Source organism: Thrips palmi, unplaced genomic scaffold (assembly GCF_012932325.1).
Source record: "Thrips palmi isolate BJ-2018 unplaced genomic scaffold, TpBJ-2018v1 HiC_scaffold_17, whole genome shotgun sequence".
NCBI lineage: Eukaryota > Metazoa > Arthropoda > Insecta > Thysanoptera > Thripidae > Thrips > Thrips palmi.
The window spans coordinates 3,812,353-3,831,354 of NW_023144626.1; the positions used below are offsets into that span (position 1 = coordinate 3,812,353).

The 19,002-nt window shown below is 62.9% G+C and overlaps 1 protein-coding gene across 2 annotated transcripts in view; it reads right to left on the reverse strand.

The window, feature by feature from the left end:
- The window catches only part of LOC117643904 (DNA N6-methyl adenine demethylase), a 57,289-nt gene that overhangs the window by 13,225 nt on the left and 25,062 nt on the right, over window positions 1–19,002 (reverse strand). Inside the window, exons 3-4 of one of the 2 annotated variants that reach the window (XM_034383067.1) lie at window positions 6,982–7,065; window positions 1,630–1,797 (exon numbers count right to left, since the gene is read on the reverse strand). In XM_034383067.1, the coding sequence (XP_034238958.1) occupies window positions 1,630–1,797; window positions 6,982–7,065 (252 nt within the window). The remainder of the gene's footprint in view (window positions 1–1,629; window positions 1,798–6,981; window positions 7,066–19,002) is intronic. The other variant, XM_034383068.1, reaches the window with a different exon arrangement.

Sequence of the window (19,002 nt, forward strand, 5' to 3'; positions counted from 1 at the left end):
GTGCCGCGCTCTCCGCCCGCCCCCAGCGCCGGGACGACAGAACAGCCGCGCCAGGTACCCGCTGGTTGTTACGCGGAGAAAGACCCCCCCGTACCGCGGGTCGGGCCACAACGGCTGCGTCTAAAATTTAACAACTTGAATAAAGCTCGCTGGCTGGCCGACAGCGACGCCCCACCGCGCGGCCCGGAATATGCCATGAGTAAAAAAGGGGAGAGGAGCGGCGCGACGGACGGCTGAATTTAAAACAGCAAAACTGTGCGGCGGCGGGCTACTGCCAAAAAAAGAGGACGCGAACACCGAAATTCAAAGTTGTTTCCACTTTGGCGGCGCAAAGGCTTTGCAAGTTTCCCACTCTCCCCGTTCATCATCCCATTGAGGCGGGGCCGCGGACCGCCGCCCTCGTTTGGATCATCTTCACCCCCCTCCCGTCGCGCCGTGCCGCCCCGTGCCGCCCCGTCCCCACGGTGGAAACTAGCGGAATTGTAAAGCCCGCTTGCAACCGGGTCGATGGGCGCACTGGCCCAGGCCTCACTCGAAAGCGGCAGCAATGGCAAACTTTGGTCCAGCGAAGCACACTCAGGGCCCTCCCTCCCTCCCGTGTAAAGGCAAGCGCGAGGCACAGCACTACCAACAGATTTGTTCAAAAAGCAAGAGTATAGAGTATCATTTGTTTGTAAAGGCGGTCTGTTACTTTATGCAGTTCGCTCGGTTGGTCAGGCGGGGCACCTGTGCACCCTCCACAGGGACGGCTTTTTGTTTTAAATAAAAGAGAAAAAAAAGGAAGCTTTACTTGGTCACACTTTATTTAATACAAAATAATAAATAATACAGAAAAAAAAATAACTTAGCTACAAACAAAATATGTATGGCATCAATTTACAGTACAAAATGCAAAATCAATGTTGCAAATAAATACGTTTCTAGTGGCACATGGGAACTATAGTACGGCTTGAAAATTAAATTTTCGATAGGAATTTTTAATTCCCATACAAGTTGATTCCACAAAAACAATTGCAATTGACCTCGGCCATAAATATCTACTTTCTACATTTACATATCAAGTCTTACATTAATTGCCTACACAGCCGCAACTTGCAAGACAAAGAACGTGCAACTAAGTTTATTTTAAAAAGTCAATCAATCAGTAAGCTCTTTGGAAAAAAACGGTAATTCATAAAAGTCTAAGACTAAAAAAAATTATAAATATGTTTAGAGAGAGACAAAGATAGAACTACAGCCGTCCAGTGAAGGCAAAGCCGAACAAACGACAAATCTATTCGGTCCCCTTATCTAAACTGCCTGGGAACTCGGCGACTCGGCTCACTGGTGAATCCAGTTAGCCCAGAAGAGTGCACCGCCGCGGTCTGGTGCCGGCTGACCAGTGGCGTACACTTGCTGGTGCCCCACAGGGGACCCTGGCAGCCCCACTGGCAGTCCCTCCGGGTGCCCGACCGGGTGCCCGACTGTGTGCACAACCGGGTGCCCGATTGGGGGCCCGACCGGGTGCCCCACCGGGTGCACGACCGAGTGTACGACCGGGTGCCCCGCCGCCTGGACCACGTACTGCATGTGCTGCTGTAGCGGCTGCTGTTGCTGTGGTAGCTGGTGCTGCAGTTTGACGCCACTCACCGGCTGTTCAGACACGTTGCCGAGCATGGACTGGTCCGGCTGGACCACGCTCTGCACTGGGGCGCCCTGCCCCGGCTGCTGCGCCTGGGGCGTCGGCGTCTGGGGCTGCGGCAAGGACTGGGGGGTCTGGGGGCCTCCGACCGACGGGCGGGCCTTGTTTCGGTAGCCCTGCAACAAACACAAACAAAACGTCAGGCGGGGCGAGCGAGGCGGCCATTGTTGCCCTACGGTTCCAGTGCGATGCAGGGCGATGCACCCCCGACCACAGCCACCCCCTCAACAACAAGAACGCGCAAGAAAGAGGACTGCGGAAGGCAGATAAACCCCAGACGTCGGTAAAACCCTCGGTAAAACCACAATAAAACGCACACGGTGCAATCCACCACCACCACCGCCAAATCACTTCAATTCTACGCCTCCCGATCGTCGAGCAGGTCTGGCGATCCGCAGACCAACTCGATTAGCTCGACTGCCTTTCTCTATCTGGCGGGACCGGAACCGAAAGATTACCGGAGCCGGGCCGGAGCGGGACTCGAGCCAAGCCGGGGCCCCGGGCCACACCAAGGCGTTGGCGCGCCGAACCGCCCCAACCCCAACCACTCCGTCTCTGTCTAGGGCCTCCCCTTCCCGGCAGCGTGGCAGCCATCCCCGACCTCGCCAAGAGGGGAGCCCTCGACCCTCCAGGGGGCCCTGGCTACCCCCGACGGGGCCTTGGCCACAGCACGGGGGACGGGGCCGGCAAGTAAACAAGCCGAGCCAGCCCCGGTTCCGGTCACTAACCCAACCCTGGATTACGGATTCATAGCCACCCCCGGCGTGGCGCGCGCCGCCGCAGGCCCCGCACCGCCAGACAGCGAGTCTGAGCAGCCTGCCTGCCTGTTCGGCCGGCGACAGCGTCGGCGACAGCTGTCGAGAACCAGTCGGCGGTGCGGCTCGCGGGGGCGGCGCCGCGGCGGTCCAGAGCGCGGCGGCCGGGCTTTGTTCGATCCAGCGGCGGGTGGCTGAGACGCAGCGCCGCGCTGCAGCAGCGGGCCGCGGATCCGAGGGGCACGGGGTGTAGGGGGAGCGGGTGAAGGTACAAAAAGACGGCGCAGCTCTGTGGCGCACCACCGACTTCCCCTATAGACAGACAGACAGGCAGGCCCTTGGCACATCCTCGGAGGCCAGGTCGTCCAGGTGCACGCCATTGTGCAGGACTCATAATGCGAGCGATGACGGCCCGTCAAAGTGTGATGAGGCGGAATCAACGGCATCAATGCAGCATCAATGCCGGCCCGGTTGCTTTAGGTCATTATTGCAAGGCCCGGCCCGCTGGGCCGGGGGGCAGATTCCGAGTCTCTCTCGCACCCCTTGGGCACGCCCCGCGAGTGCGAGAGAGACGGGGCGAGGAGCCGCGGCTACCGGCCGTGAGGTCCTTACAGCGGCGCAGCCCGGCGCAGCCGAGCCGTGAAATGGAATGAAATCCACACCGACGGCGGCGGCGCCCCCACCCCCTCCCTGCTACGCAATAACGGGAGGGGACCGGGAGCAGCCTCCACGAATTCCAAACTACCGCAGCTAAATCACGGCGCAACTTCCTCTTTCAAGTTCCGGCCAGATCGAAGCCAGCGTCCCTACTGCACGCGAGGCCGACGAGGCGAGATCCACGCGCATGGGTGCATGGCCGCGCACGCCGTGGCGCAGCATCGCGGTCGTCCGCTTCGCCGAGGCCATTTCCAATGCCAAAAACGAACAACGGCGTTCGAAATTTCCAACGCGCTAACTGCCAGAAAGTAAACAAACAAGCACGCATCCTGCGGTCAAACGTCGAACTTTTCCCCGCTTTTCTGGCGGTGCTGCGCCGCTCCGCCGCGGCCATGAAGTGCACGGCCACGCACGGCTTATCTGGTCCGATAAGGGCTTGGCCGGGCTTGGCCCGCCTCGCTGCACAAAGTGCACAGCAGCGCTGGAAGGGCGGACGGGGCGGGGCGCGGCGGCCAGCGGCGGCCAGCGCGCACAGACCGATTCCCGAGTCGCTCTGTCTCTCTCGCACCGAATCGGGAAGCACCGGGAGTGTGACAGAGACAGAGCGACGCAAACGACAGTCTGCAGACAGACAGACAGACGCACCCGCTTCCGATATCGGTGCAGCACTGGCGCAGCGCGCAGCGAGGACCGAGCTGCCCAAAGGCCGCGGCTGTGGCGACACAGCGCACAATGGAATAGGCGGGATTATCACCCACAGCCAGACACGCTAACACGCACACACACACACACACGCCGAGGTGCGAGAGGCCCGTGTCACAGACACCGCATGCAGGTGTCCCCTCCCTCCAGACTGCGCTGCACTGCGCTGCACCGCGCTGCAGGTGTGCCGGTGGCGCCCGGACGGTCTAACAAGCGGCCCACTTCCGGGAGGCCCTCGGGGCCCTTCGCCTGGCCGCGGCCCCGCGTCGCCGGCGGGGGGCAGTGCCGGGGGCAGTACCGCGCCATCGGTTAAAATTGGCTCTCGCCGCCGCGGTGGTGGCGTGGCGGCGGCGTGGTGGCGGCGCGCCGAAGGGGCGTAAGACGCGCTCTGGCTCACCTCGGAGTGCTTCGGAAGAGGACGCCGACGACGACTTCGCAGGCCGGCCCCGGTGCACTGTTCGCGGCCTGGCGGTCACTCACACAAACGCGGTCTGTTTACCGGCACGACGGCGCGCTCACTGATCGCTCACTCACTCACGCTGCGGGCGTTCTTGCTCCCGACGTGCTTCGAGTCCACTGTGCTCCGCGCCGAACCGCCACCGCCGTGCCGCGTTCCCCCACCACGCCCCGCGGGCCCCCGCCGCGTTGCCCCCGCGGAGCCTCCCCTCCCCCGGGCCGCCCGGCCCGCCGCCGGCCCGAGCCCTTTTCACACGAGGGAGTGAGAAAGAGAGAGAGGCTCGCGCATGCGCGCTGGCCGTCGGGGCTTTCGGCAGCCCTTGCAGTCCCTGCAGCCCTTAGACCGGTAGGCGTGCTCCTCTCCTCTGGCTTGCCGCCGGCCCTTGAGCCCTGCCCTAGCCCTAGCAGCCCTTCACGCCGCAGAGCACGCGCCAAAGGGCCAAAGGGCCCAAGCCGAAGGGCACGTCTGGAAAGCCGAATTAAAATCACGGCTGTGCGAACGGCGGGCCGGGGGGCGCGCCAGACCAATAAACAAGACATTCCGCGACTAAACTCGATTCGCCGCCACTTTCTTTGCCGCCCCTCTTCGCGCCACCGCGACGGGGGGGGACCGACCGGCGCCGCCAACCAGAAAAAAGGAAGCGGCGCTCACTCTTTTTTCAGAGCGCCGCTTAAAATTTGAAATCATGAATGGACAACTCGCGAGGTGCGAGGCGCCAGACGAGCCGTAAGCGCAGTCCGCCGGCATGTAGAGGTGCGGTCTCCTGCTCCGGGCGGCCGCGGGCGTTCCGTGTTCCAGCGAGACCTCCCCGCCCCGCCCCGCCCCGGTAGTTTTCCTCCCTCGTTTTCCTGCTCCTGTGCGCGGTGGGCCGGTGGGGGCGGCGGTGGGATGGGGTCCGATCTAGGGGGTCGCGGGCGGCTGGGAGCGGCTGGGGGAGGCTGGCGGCCGGTCGAATCCTTTACTCTGCATCCCGTCTCCGCCGTCATAGCGCCGCCGATGCAGGCGGGGCCGCCCTGCCGCCTGCCCTGCTTGCCCTCCGTCGCCTCGAGAGCGCTTTCCCGTCGCTTTTCCAGCGCCGAGCTTTCCGTAGCGCCACGTCTGCCTCGACTTTCCAGGCTTTCCGCAAACACACGAGGCGCGACACGCCGTGGCAGACAAGACTTGCCGCACGAGCAAACCACAAAAGATGCCCGTCCCCACGAAGAGTGCAACACACAAAAACACACAACTCTCTCTCCCACGTGTTCGCCCCCCCCCCTACTTTTTCTCCGCCTTTCACACACCAACTTATAGGGGTAGGAGAGCTGTGGCAGAGGAGCGACGGACCAACGCGGCGAGTTCAACGCCCCGGCCGCCGGGGCCGCCGCGGCCCCCCCAAGCTAGAGCCCCGCGTCGGACCGCGCGGCACCAGCGGCGCCGTGGGAGGGGGAGCGGCCCAGGGAGGTGGAGGGGGTGACGGGGCTTATCAGACAGTGCGCATAATCAATGGGGGACATCGCTGCCGCGACGCTGCCGGCAGGGCGACGCAGGGCGAGGCGTCAAGGCGCCCGGAGGGGCACAGTCCGGAGACGACGACCGGATCAATCGACGCGACCACGACGGCGGTGGCCGGGCGACCCGCGGCCGTCTTCCGAACAGTGCTTTTGTCGCTGCGACTCCAAGCCAAACGCACAGCGTGGCCTGCGGCGGCGTCTTGCCACCAGGCTCTCGACAGTGTCGGCGTCCTCGCGGTGTCCCTGCGGCGAGGCCGGGACGGACTTCCGGCTGTACCGCACACTGCGGCACTGCGGTCCAGCCGGCGGCCTGCCCTGCCGCCCCTGCGGCCACTCCGCCCCGCCGGACCGCACTGTCACATGCAAACCCCTCCCCCTCCCCCCTTCCCGACAACAGGTGAAAACCGCGAGGCAACCGCACGCAAGCCGCACGGGGCACTTTAGCAGCCCGGGCCACTCCAGGGAGGCGGGGCCGGGCGGGGCCGCGGGGCGGCCTGCCCTGCACGCGTGCACCTCGCCGCCATCTCGTCGCAGCGTCCCCTGCCCTGCCCAATATTCTCCGCACACACCGCCGGTATTGATCATTCGAGGGGTGTTGGTGTTCTTGAGCGCCTGCGCGCTGCAGCGGCTGCCGGTTGGATAGACGCGCCGCCTCGCCTGCGGCCCGGCAGCACCACCCGCCATGCCGTCTGCCGGGCCAGGCACTGCCACACTGCCAGGCCGCGACACGGAGGGGCTTCCCTCTTCCCTGCCCGGGGCTGGGCCGGGCCCGTCTGCGGTCTCTTTGAATAATGTCGCGCCAGAGAGTGTCGCTAAAACGGGCCACCCCATAAGCTGTTGCACATTGATGCGGCTCAAGCATGCACAACCACCACCACCACCACCACCACCACCAAGAAAACAAAAGGGGTCCGGAAGGGAGTCACGAGGAGTAGCGTCAAACCCCCGCGGGGTAGCCAACCCCGCACGCCAGCCGTGCCGCGGTGTTGCCTACACTCGACTCCGCGGGCTGACGCGCCGCTCCAGAGGAGACTCCGGGAGAGGACGGGACGGCGGAGCGGCGGGGAGGGGAGGGGGAAGGGGTGCCCTGGTCGGGCCCGTATCGACGGCACCAGTCTTCTGCTCCGCGGCCCCGCCTGCCCCGCCTCCGCGACCGGCCGCCACCCCTACAAGGAGAACAACACTACGACGCAGTACACCCTACGCATGCAAGCACAGCAACACGGCGCTACATACCGACGGCGTCCTGGACGGCTTGCCTCTCCCTCTCCTGTTGCAGTCGCTTGCACCGTCGGGGTCGCTGAGGTACGCCAGGAGGTGCTGCAGAACACACCAGTCATCAGCGGTCTACCAAAGCCAAAGCCAGTGCGCCACGCCGCAGCGCCACGCCGGGGCGGCCCGCGGCCCGGGGCACCGCCCTGCGTGCATTCACCCGCGCGCAGATACTCCGCGCCGCAGAGACTCTCGCTCGGCCGCTCCAGCGGCGGCGCCACTCCGCGCCCTCGGCGCTACCCCGCGTCGCGCGCCGCACAGGCGGGGATATCGCCGCGCATGCAGGGAGTGCAGAGAGAGAGAGGACGTGCAGGGAGTGGTGCCGGCCGGGCGCGGCTAGCGTGGCTAGCGCGGCTCGCAAGACGAGTGGCCGAGTGCTGGGGTGGCGCAGGCAAGTTAGTGTACAGCACAAGCAACATTGTCGGTGAGACAACACACAGACAGAGGACAGGTTACATGGAAAAGTCCCGAGGGTTAGTGGTTAGCAGCGAAAGCCGATTCCGGTTAGTTCAGTGGTTCTCAACCTTAGGGTCGCGACCCCAAGCGGGGTCGCGAAATTTTTTTAAGGGGTCGCGGCGATGCTGGGGTCGTGTTTTAGGCCGATTTTAAGCAGCCACTGCGTCTGATCCGAGGCGGGCATTTTGCTCCCTCAACAGGCAATCGGTCTTTGGACCTTCCTTTAGCATGCCTTTGTTACGGAGTGCAATTATCAGTCTTAGTTTGGGAGCAGTATTGTCTCAAAGTTGGCCGAAACGCTCAGAAATGTCTATGAAAAATCGTGTTTTGGGCCGATTTTAAGCAGCCACTGCGTCTGATCCGAGGCGGGCATTTTGCTCCCTCAACGGGCAATCGGTCTTTGGACCTTCCTTTAGCATGCCTTTGTTACGGAGTGCAATTATCAGTCTTAGTTTGGGAGCAGTATTGTCTCAAAGTTGGCCGAAACGCTCAGAAATGTCTATGAAAAATCGTGTTTGGGCCGATTTTAAGCAGCCACTGCGTCTGATCCGAGGCGGGCATTTTGCTCCCTCAACGGGCAATCGGTCTTTGGACCTTCCTTTAGCATGCCTTTGTTACGGAGTGCAATTATCAGTCTTAGTTTGGGAGCAGTATTGTCTCAAAGTTGGCCGAAACGCTCAGAAATGTCTATGAAAAATCGTGTTTTGGGCCGATTTTAAGCAGCCACTGCGTCTGATCCGAGGCGGGCATTTTGCTCCCTCAACGGGCAATCGGTCTTTGGACCTTCCTTTAGCATGCCTTTGTTACGGAGTGCAATTATCAGTCTTAGTTTGGGAGCAGTATTGTCTCAAAGTTGGCCGAAACGCTCAGAAATGTCTATGAAAAATCGTGTTTTGGGCCGATTTTAAGCAGCCACTGCGTCTGATCCGAGGCGGGCATTTTGCTCCCTCAACGGGCAATCGGTCTTTGGACCTTCCTTTAGCATGCCTTTGTTACGGAGTGCAATTATCAGTCTTAGTTTGGGAGCAGTATTGTCTCAAAGTTGGCCGAAACGCTCAAAATGTCTTTGAAAAATCGTGTTTTGGGCCGATTTTAAGCAGCCACAGCGTCTGATCCGAGGCGGGCATTTTGCTCCCTCAACGGGCAGTTGGTCTTTGGACCTTCCTTTAGCATGCCTCTGTTACGGAGTGCAATTGTCAGTCTTAGTTTGGAGCAGTATGTCTCAAAGTGCGTCAAAACGGCCAAAGATGTCTTTGAAAAATCGTTGTGACATTTTGGTCAACTTTGAGACAATACTGCTCCCAAACTAAGACTGATAATTGCACTCCGTAACAAAGGCATGCTAAAGGAAGGTCCAAAGACCAATTGCCCGTTGAGGGAGCAAAATGCCCGCCTCGGATCAGACGCAGTGGCTGCTTAAAATCGGCCCAAAACACGATTTTTCATAGACATTTCTGAGCGTTTCGGCCAACTTTGAGACAATACTGCTCTCAAACTAAGACTGATAATTCGCACTCCGTAACAAAGGCATGCTAAAGGAAGGTCCAAAGACCAACTGCCCGTTGAGGGAGCAAAATGCCCGCCTCGGATCAGACGCAGTGGCTGCTTAAAATCGGCCCAAAACACGATTTTTCAAAGACATTCTGAGCGTTTCGGCCAACTTTGAGACAATACTGCTCCCAAACTAAGACTGATAATCGCACTCCGTAACAGAGGCATGCTAAAGGAAGGTCCAAAGACCAACTGCCCGTTGAGGGAGCAAAATGCCCGCCTCGGATCAGACGCTGTGGCTGCTTAAATCAGGCCCAAAACACGATTTTTCAAGACATTTTCTGAGCGTTGGCCAACTTTGAGACAATACTGCTCCCAAACTAAGACTGATAATGCACTCCGTAACAAAGGCATGCTAAAGGAAGGTCCAAAGACCAGTTGCCCGTTGAGGAGCAAAATGCCCGCCTCGGATCAGACGCCGTGGCTGTTAAAAGGTCCCGTGGGGTCCGAAACATGGGGACGGAATTTTCTCAAATTGGGTCGCGAGCCGGGTTGGAACCGCTTATTTTAGTTGACAAGCTACGGTGCTCCGCCCAATGCAGGAATCCTCAGGCGTGCCGGGAGCTATGTAATACACAGCAAATAGGTTGCGTCACGGGGACGCCAAACAGGAGCCCCGCTCCGCGGGGCACGACACAACAAAAGGCCTGAGACGTACCCTGTGTCCACAACTCCCCTGAAGCCGGCATCGCCCACGAAAGCCCGCAGCATCGACGACTAAATCCCCCACCCTGTCAGAGTCCCTCGAACGCGGGGTCGCGTCAGGGCAGTGCTTTCGTACTCCTCGAGTATCGGCACCGGCAGAGACCTCCTCCTGACGACCCCGTCGGAGGGATGTCGAACCAAACAGTGGGCATCCAGCGAGCACGTCATCAAGCCAGGCCTAACCACGCGCTGGGCTGCTTGTAGTGGGCCTGGCCGCTTGCTGTCGCAGTGCTGTCGCCGCGTCGAACTGACCACCACTGCCTCCCCTCTGCAGCACTGGAAGGAGGAGTCGGCCGAGGGGCTGTCGGACAGACATAAACGGCAGCGCGGCAGGTTGGCGATGCAAAGGCAGCGAGCCACTCTCGCTCTCATTGCCAATTCATTGACGGCGAGGCAGTGCGGTGGCAGTGCGGTGGCAGCGAGTCGGGAGGGGAGTGTCATTGGCGGCCCGAGGCCGCGGCCGCGGCACCTCAGGGTCAGGGTGACCGGCACGGCACTGCAGCGGGGCGGCCGGGGCGGCGCGGCACGTCCACGGACGCAGTGAAAGTGCTTTCTCGATGTGCGCGGCGCGTGGCCGCGTGGCGCGGAGAGCAATTCTATGAAGGCAGCGCATGTGGGGTTGGGGGAGTTGGAGCGGCGCAGTGCGGGGGCAGACAGGTAGGGAGAGGGGAAGGACGTGCAGGAGGTCCACGAGGCAGGATCGCCACCCCACCGGCCGCACTGCAGTGCCACACACAGCCCCGGGCCGCACGGCCCTCGGCCTCAAAGTCGCGGAGTCTGTTCGGAATATAAAGGCCTTCGAGGACGCCGTGGAAGGGAGAAAGGAGGGGGGGGGGGGCGAAGCCACACAGGCGGGCAGACGGCCGGGCTTGGCCAAGGAGGTGGCGCCGAGTGGCAGCCGGCTGAGGACTGAAGACGAAGAACGCTCCCCGGGACGCACGGTGGGAGGGAATGCCCCCGAAATTAAAATACCCGAATGCCGACGCCTCACATTGCCATACTCCGGCGACACTAAGTGCGCCAATTTATTTATCGGAAGAAGGAAAGGGTCCGCGCCAAATAGCCCCCAACTTTTTTTCTTCTTCCCCTCCGCGCTTCTTCCTCTTCTTCCTGCCGAATCCTGAGACCCACCGCGCCAAGTTTGCGCGACAAACTTTGAAAATCCCGGGGACCAAACCGCCCAGCCAGCCAGGCAGGCAGCCGGGCAGCCTTAGCTGGCAGTCTGGCAGCCACCCCCGCAGTCCGCAGGCTCTGCTGGTAGTGCACCTCATCAACGCCACGCCACGCCGCGCGTCACGCCGCGCGCGCTAACTGCGGAGTCCTCGGCGATCGATCGGCTCCAGACGGCCTGCCCGGCCTGCCTACCACGACGACTACCACCACGGCCACCACGGGGCGGCGTGGTGGCGGCGTGGTGGCGCTTGGTAGCGGTATAGGTTGGCGGGCTGCGCGCCGCGCGGCACGGCCGGGCAGGGCACTGTGATTCACCGGCCGACTGTCACGCAGTCCCACTGTTACAGTATCGCCAGGAAGGCCCAGGGAAGGCCCAGACGGGCCCGGCGCCGCGTGACGACCGCCCAGACACGCAGAGGGAGGCCCGACAAACAGCGAGTTCTTTCTTACTTGCACAAAATTCAGACGTCACGCGTTCAAATCTCTTGAACGGCGAGCGTTGGATGGGCTGCCTGTTCCAAATTTAGCACTCGGTGCCGGCCGAGGCAGCGGGACAAAAACCGGGGCGCCACCTGGCTGGACTCGGCCGTCCAATCACAGAATTAGAGAGGGACGGAAATTGGCAGCGCAAAACAGTCGTCCGTCCATCGGCGGACCTTATCGGAGGCCCCCCCCCCCTTCGCCCTGTTTCCTCTTCAATCAGAGGCCGGAAGGACGCGCCAAATGTGGCGCCAGGAGCGCGCCGTGCGCCATCGGCTCCAAAACCTAAACGCGCACAAGTAGCGAAGCGAGGGGCCGGGACGGGGATGCGGCGGCCGTGTCGCTCAAGCGCTAAAGTGCGTCCAAAAATACGGCATGTGCCACGGCCCGGACCGGCGCGGGGCAGCGCGGGGCCCATCCAGGAAAAATCAATATTTAGCGCAATATGTCATTTTCACACGCACGCAGTGGGCCGGGGCGGGGTCTGGTCCAGGGTCTGGTCCAGGAGGCCAAGACGACAGCACGCGGTTGACTCATGCGGCGATAGAGCCGGGCGCCAAGCGAAGCCAAGCGCGGCGTGGACCGGCCTTCCAGACGGACGACAAACACGCGGAGAACAGCAACAACAAAAGCCCGGCAGCAACAACGACAAGGAAAAAAGAGTCAAACTTTTGTTTCCGATGTACAACGCGCGCCGCCCATCGCCATCGTCGTGGAACTCTTCTCCCTCACGTGTCCGGGCCGCGCGGGCCGCCCGGGGTGGTCACATGTCCGCCCCGTCCACGGACAGCCTGTCCACGGGGCCGGCGGGGCCGGCGGGGCTGGCCGGCGAAAAAGGGGAAGGGCCACTGACACCATGCTAAGAAGCCTTATCGATTTTATCCGCTTTTCCGAGCGCCATGGTCGGCCCATCCCCCTCTCTCTCACTCTCCCTTGTACGCCCCCATCCCCTTCGCCTCCTCCTCCTCTTCTCTCTCTCTCTCTCTCTCGCTCTCTCTCTCGCTCTCTCTCTCTCTCTCTCTCCTCTCTCTCCCCCCTCGTACACCTTCATCCCCGCCCCACGCCCCTCACTTGACTCACCGCGAAGCACTCTCGCAAGGGTAACCCAATGAAGCAAAGCCCACTGCCGCGAGGTAACAGGCCGGTAAAAGGAAAGGGCACTGCAAAAAAGAGGGGAGGGAAAGGCCTCCCAGGGAGTCTTGCCTTGCTTCCCCGTCGGCCGGTCGGCACAGCATCGCCCAGCAGATCGGCTGGAGATACCTCGCCGTAAATACCCCCTGCGCCAGGCCCCCACACGGCACGGCACGGCACGGCACGGCACGGCCCCTCGCGCCTCATCACCCACATCATTTTTCCGGCAGAATGGCCATTCGTCCGACGCAGGGCGCGCACGGCCAATCCGCGCGAGAGGCGACGTCTGCTCGACTATATATAGGCAAATCCGGCCACCGCCTCCCTATCCGCGGAAGCAAGCGCCCCCCCCCCCTCTTTTGCCGCGAAGCGCGGCGACACGGGGCCCAAGCCGGTCCAGGGCCAGGGCACGGACAGGGGCGAAGGATCACGGGCAATTTGTGTTCAAAGATTGGGTCCGTCGAGCCGAGGACATGTCTGCCGCCACCGGCCGCCACCTCGTCGTCGTCCACGCCCCCGAGACGACCCCTTCGAGGGGACGCCCCCGCGGATTTAGGCAGCCTGAGAACGCCCGCCCGCTCACTTCGGGGAGATTTTCGTTTCTTGCGCCGCTGGAGCAAACCAACGAGTCCTGTTGCAAAGTCACCGCGCTCCGTGGTGAGGTTGTAGCACGAGTTCCTAGTGTGTACTCAGGATGACAACCGTTCGCCGTTCCCTACACCAATAAGGACCTGCCGCGCGCCACGAGGAGACGCATTGCGCGGGCGTCCTTGGCGATGCGACAGACCCCACCAACCTCGCCTCGACAACGTACCTGGAAAGGCAGAGAAACACAGCGTTAGTCAAATCAACTCGCGATTTACGTGCTTTCTGCCCCCTTCGCGCGCAGACCGACCCTAAATTCGGCCGCGGAGAGACAGTCCTGCTAAAGTGCCCGGCCACGGCGGCCACGGCAGCCAGGCCACCCCCCAACCCCCGGCGACATCCTGTACAGCATCCTGCATCTTCGAGACGCCGTCTATCCTTGGTTCCGTTCCACGCCGCAGCCGGCGCCACCGTCGCCATCCTCACTTTCTTTTTTGGCGCATCCCTCGGAGTAGCACTTCCTTTCCGCGCCATAGCTTGGCTAAGGACTGTCTCCGTGGCCGTCTGCGTTTCCTGTTCGCTCTTTTCCTTCAGTACAAAACTTACCCCCACCCCTCCCCCTTTTACCGCACGGCGTCACAGGGGGAGCGCGCACACGCCCCACACTCACACGCACGCACACTGTATTCGTGCGGGCTGAGTGAGGCCCACGCGACTTGTGGTGGAAGGCGGATGGTCGTGAAAGGACGAAGGTAGACGACCCTCCAAAAGCAAGAAGGAGAGAGAGAGAGAGAAGACAGCCGCACGCAATGCGCGCCGCCGGTTCCCTCGCAGAAACGGTGCGGATGCCAGAGAGAGAGGGAACCCGTCACTACCCCACGCACAAGCGATAACTCACACGGCCGGCGTAAAGAGTCACACGGGCGCGGGGTATCGCCGGGCTGGTACCCGACCGCCGTCAATACTCCGCGCACAAGAGTGATTGCGAAGCCCTCGCGCGCGGGGTAGCGACGGATCGGTTCTTTTACACACACCGGCCCCGGCGAATATCAAATGACAATTTCCATTCACACGGCCACGCCGCCGCGCCCCGCGTCGTTTAGTGACGGCCCTTCTCCAGGTAGTGCGACCCGGGGAAGGGGTGGGGGAGGTCCTCGCCACTTCCTGCCGTTGCACCGGTAGCAGCGTAGCAGCCCGTCGAGCCCTGGGGCCGACCCGACCGACCCGACCGACCCACACCGACCCGGGCCTAACCAGACCGCTTCCTGTGTCGAGCCCGTCGTGCCATGGGTCGCGCCGCCGCCTCGGCCGTCTCGGCGGGTAGGGCGCACGGCCCCAAGCCCCACCGGCCGAACGCCGAACGCGCACCCGAAGCGGCCAGACAATGTTCGGGTAGGTTCGGGTAGGCCTCCGTCTCAATACAGCTGCCGAAGCAAACGCCAACGTCACCGCCCCCACTCCCGACCCCGCCCCGCCGGCTGCCACCAAAACTGGTACCACTCGGCCACCACGAGCACCACGAGTACCTCGGGCCGGGCGAGCGCGCGCCGCGCCGGGCTGCGCCGGGCCGGCACGGCAACGGCCGTCTGCTTTGCTCCTTTTGTTGGCAGCCGAAACGTACCGAAACGTAACGCCAGCCGGCCGGGCCCGGGCCGCGTTGCCAAGTTTCTTGAATAACAAATCCATGCAGACGAACCTCAGACGTCGCCTGCATCGGCGCGGCGCGGGGCGGCGCGGGGCGGGGGGTGGCAGGGGCTGCACGACATGACGCAGCTGTTATTTTCAGCCCCAAGTAATGAGACAGACTTTAGGCAACCCGAGCGCCTTCGTGGTACGTAGCATACATTTTAAACAATTCTCCGAAATACCCGCGCAAGCATCTCATTATGCTTCACTTTTTGTGGCTTTCCGCTGAATAACTGAACGCAGAGAGAGCAGGGCTTTGGCTCCTCGTTCTCCGTGATATATTACGCCGAGTATTTTGGCACCCTGGGTAAACATCACGGCCACTGAGATTCTGAGATTGCGGGCCGAAAAGCGAAAAGCCATTCGCAGCAAATGGAGGCCCCTACGGCCCCTACAGTGCCGCCACTCGCGGCGAGCCCATCATCAAAGTGACGCGGAGACTCTCAAATTATTCGCCACTCTCCGCGCGCTCCGCGCCGAGTCGCCTGCCGCCTGCATTTGCCTGCTCTCCGATTTGGTATCGACCGTGCGCACAACGAACAGAGTCTTTGACCCAAACCCGTTCTCGTTGTCGCGAGTCGCAGAGGTTGGCGACCAGCGGGTCGCGCTGGTCGCGTTACCCCCACCCCTCCCTCTCTCTTGTCTTTCAGGACAAAACTTTTCCCACCTCCATTGGCCTCATCGGGGGCTCCGTGCTATTGACCTTACGGGCCGCGGTGCGCGGCGGCGGCGCGGCGCGGGGAGGAGGCCCGGCAGCACGGCGTGGTGGCGTCACCGCGCGAACCTCGTCGCCGAAGCCGCGTCGCCACGCCGCGTCCGGCCCCCGCGGCCACCCCGCCTCCTCCAGTCGCAAGGCGCAAGGCCCGCCCGGCCAAATTCGACGTAAATCGAATCGAGGCGCAGTTTCGTTTCCCGCGCGAGGCGGGGCCGCGCGGGGCTCAGCGCGGCACACATGTCACGCAGCTGCCGGGCTGCAGGAGGCGACGCGGTGGCGGCGGCGCGACGCGGCCAGGTATAGCGTCGCGTTCACGACGACTCAGCCGGGCCGCCTCGCCCCGAACCGCGCCGCCGCGCTGCACAGCCCGAACAGTGCTTCGTCGGTGTCTCTCTCGCACCCCTTCAGAACGCCCCACGAGTGCGAGAGAGACAGAGCGACGACGGCTGTGTTCGGAACCAGACCGCCGTCGGCCAGCCTATTCTCCGCGCGTCGCGCTGCGCTCGAAGCTAGACGGCAGGTCGACCAGGCGAGCGGGAACACTCGGGAACCGGCCGCGCGAGCTGCGCACAATCGGACAGTAACAAATGGGGGCAGCTGGGCGGTACACTATGCAACACCGGCGAGCAGTCAGACGGACGAGCAGACAGACAGACCGATAAAAAGACGATCCCAGCGCGTGCAAACTCATCTGAATCCATTGAAACCCTTGCCGTCGCACACACACACTGACACACGCCTGCGCACGCACACGCGGGGGACCGCGTCGACGCGTTATGCCGCCGCCGGGCGCCACGACGCCAGCCATGCCGCCAGCCTCCCACTGCCGCGGCACTGCCGCCACGCCTCAGTGGCCTACCCCAACGCCCCAAAGATAAATGAGAAACGGTATAAAGGTTAGGACGCCGGCGTGGCTATGGCGTGGCGGGGCTGCGGGGCTGCGCGCTCCATCCCCGGCGCGGCGCGCGGAGCGGAGGGCCCGGAGGGCGTGGGGTGGTGGTGCGCCTCGCAGCGCGTAGCAGCCCCTCCCCGTCGCCCCCTGGTCCCCGCCCTCCCCGCCTTCCTGCTCACTGCGCGCTGCCGCGGTCCATCTCTGCCTTCCTTTCCCCGCGGGGCTGCGGGGCCGAGACGCCAGGCCGGGCCCCTCCTTGGTGGTCGGCGGGGCGGGCGCGTGGCGGGGCGGGCGGGCGAGGCGGCCCTAGCTGCGGGGGAGTTTCACTGCCAAGGTCGGCCGCCTCGCGGCAAGCCGGGACGGCCGGGACGGCAGGCCGGGACAGGGGGCCAACGCCCTGGAAAGAATAACAGCTATGGCAGGCCGCCGGGCCGGGTGGGCAGGGCACGGCGGTGGGCAGGCCGGCCGGGCCACAGTCCGGGCCTGGATAGAAAGGGTGGCGTCGCGTCGAGCGTCGCGTACCTGCGAGGGTCGTCGCCCGCGGCCCACCAGCTCACTGACCGCGGGCCTCGCGGTGGCGTCACGGCGCCAGCATTGGGTCAACGACATCCCCGTCAGGAGGCACCCCGCCCCGCCCCGCCCCGCCCCTCCGCGATGACGCCCATCGAACGCCTCCCGAAAACGCAAGGTCGCCTTGACGTGCTGCACAACACCGCCGCGACGCGCGCGAGGCCCCGCGGTGCGGCCCGTGTGACGACAAGGGGGGAGGCACGAGTGCAAGAGGATTACTTCTCGCAGTTCCCAAAGAAGATTATGAAACTCTGTTCATTACCGACGAGAAGGCAGATTGCTACGCTCTGTTCCAACAAGGCCCCCTACCCCTTCTCCTCGCTGCCTGGGAAGTAGCAAAAGTTGCGCATCATTGAACACTAACTCGCATTTGCCGGCATTAACAAATAACACCGTCGTATGCCCTCGTGCGTGCCTAGACAGCGCCAAAACCAATAGTATTTTTTGCTGAGTTCTATGCGGCAAAAGGAACTCTGTCTTCCTCGAGTCGAGTCGTTGAAGTCACACGAGTGCGACGTCGGGTCCTTATTTTTCGCCTCCGCCCTTGTTCAAGTTCCAAGTTTCGTCTGGTCACGGATTGGCAAGAGGGACTCAAAGAGAGAGGGCGTGGTGAGGAAAACCCCTCCTTTTTCTCGTCGACGCGCGGACGCTGGCACCGACATTCAGCGTCGCGTTCACACGGAGCGCTGCGTTCTGCAGACGGATTCCGAACAGTGCTTTCGTCCCTCTCTCACTCGAGGGGCTTTTCCTCGGGGTGCGAGAGAGACAGAGACTGTTCGGAATCCGTCTGCTGGCAAAGGTAAGGAAGGGCCAAATCTTCCACACCCTGATAAGATAAGGGTGGCCAGTGTGGGGCAGGCCGGCCGTCGTGAATGAGGCTCTCAATGGGCTGCCCGGCGTGGCGCGCTGGCGCGGCGTGCATGCGCTGCGCGCGGGGCCGCGGTGTGGGGCACGCCGATAACCCCGGCGGCGGCCCCGGGTTGCGTGCGCGCACCGCGTCAAGACCCCCTCCTTCTTCCCTGGCCTCCCCTGCGCCAGCTCGTCTCTCTCGCGCGTTCGACGGAGGCGATAAGCCCATCCAGCGCGCACATTCCGCACAAAAAAGTTAAAAGCCCCCGAAAAGTTGCTCCTGCGCGTCACCAGCCTGCTGCTGCAGTGCGCTCTGCGTCGCTTTGCAGGTGCGCTGGTGCACTGTCCGCCGCGTTGGCGCGCGGAGGGGTGCTGGCGGTGTTGGCACACTGACACATCGAGGGAGGCGCATGCACCTGCATAGCTGCCTGCACCACAATGCACAGGTTCCGTTCCCCCTCCCCTAGTCCCCCCTTCACCCCCAATACGTCCGATCGAGGGGGAGCTTGTGCAGATGAGGGTGCCGAGCCGCCCTACCGTGCACGCCGTGCCGCCCCCTATCCTTCCTCCATAAAGAAGGCCGGCACGCTGCACTAGACACCCTTCTCCGGAATGCGTGCGAGGGTGCCACGGGGGGAGGGGAGGGTGGGGCAAGGACGTTGTTTGTTTCATTAATGATCGCGCCACCGCCTCCCCGCGGCGCACACCCAGCCGTGTGATTGGCTCAGTCTCCATATTTCCGGGCACCAAGCAGAGCGATTCCGAAACAGTGATTCGTCGCTCTCTCTCGCACCCCGCCTGAGCGCGAGAGAGACAGAGCGAATCAGCCTGCCGAATATCCGTTTGGATGTGCTATCTCACGGCGGCGGCGTGGCGGCGGCGCCTTTTGCCTTTATATTTGGCGCTTTTCGAGCGCCGGGGGTGGAAAGCTGGAACGCTGTGGAACGCGCCACCAGAGGGCGCCCGCCTCGCCCGCCGTGCGCCAATCCGCTCCGACGCGCAGATAACGCGCGCACACTCAACATCACCGGCTTTCTTGCCTCTTCCGTCGAACCACCCCGTGCGCAAAGCCCTTATCGGTGCCTTCGCCCGGCTGTGTGCGTGTGTGCGTGTGTGTGTGTCACCGGGCCGCGCAGCCGGAAGTACAGGGTGTGACAGATACCGTGCTGCTGCACACCGCCTGATTAGCGCG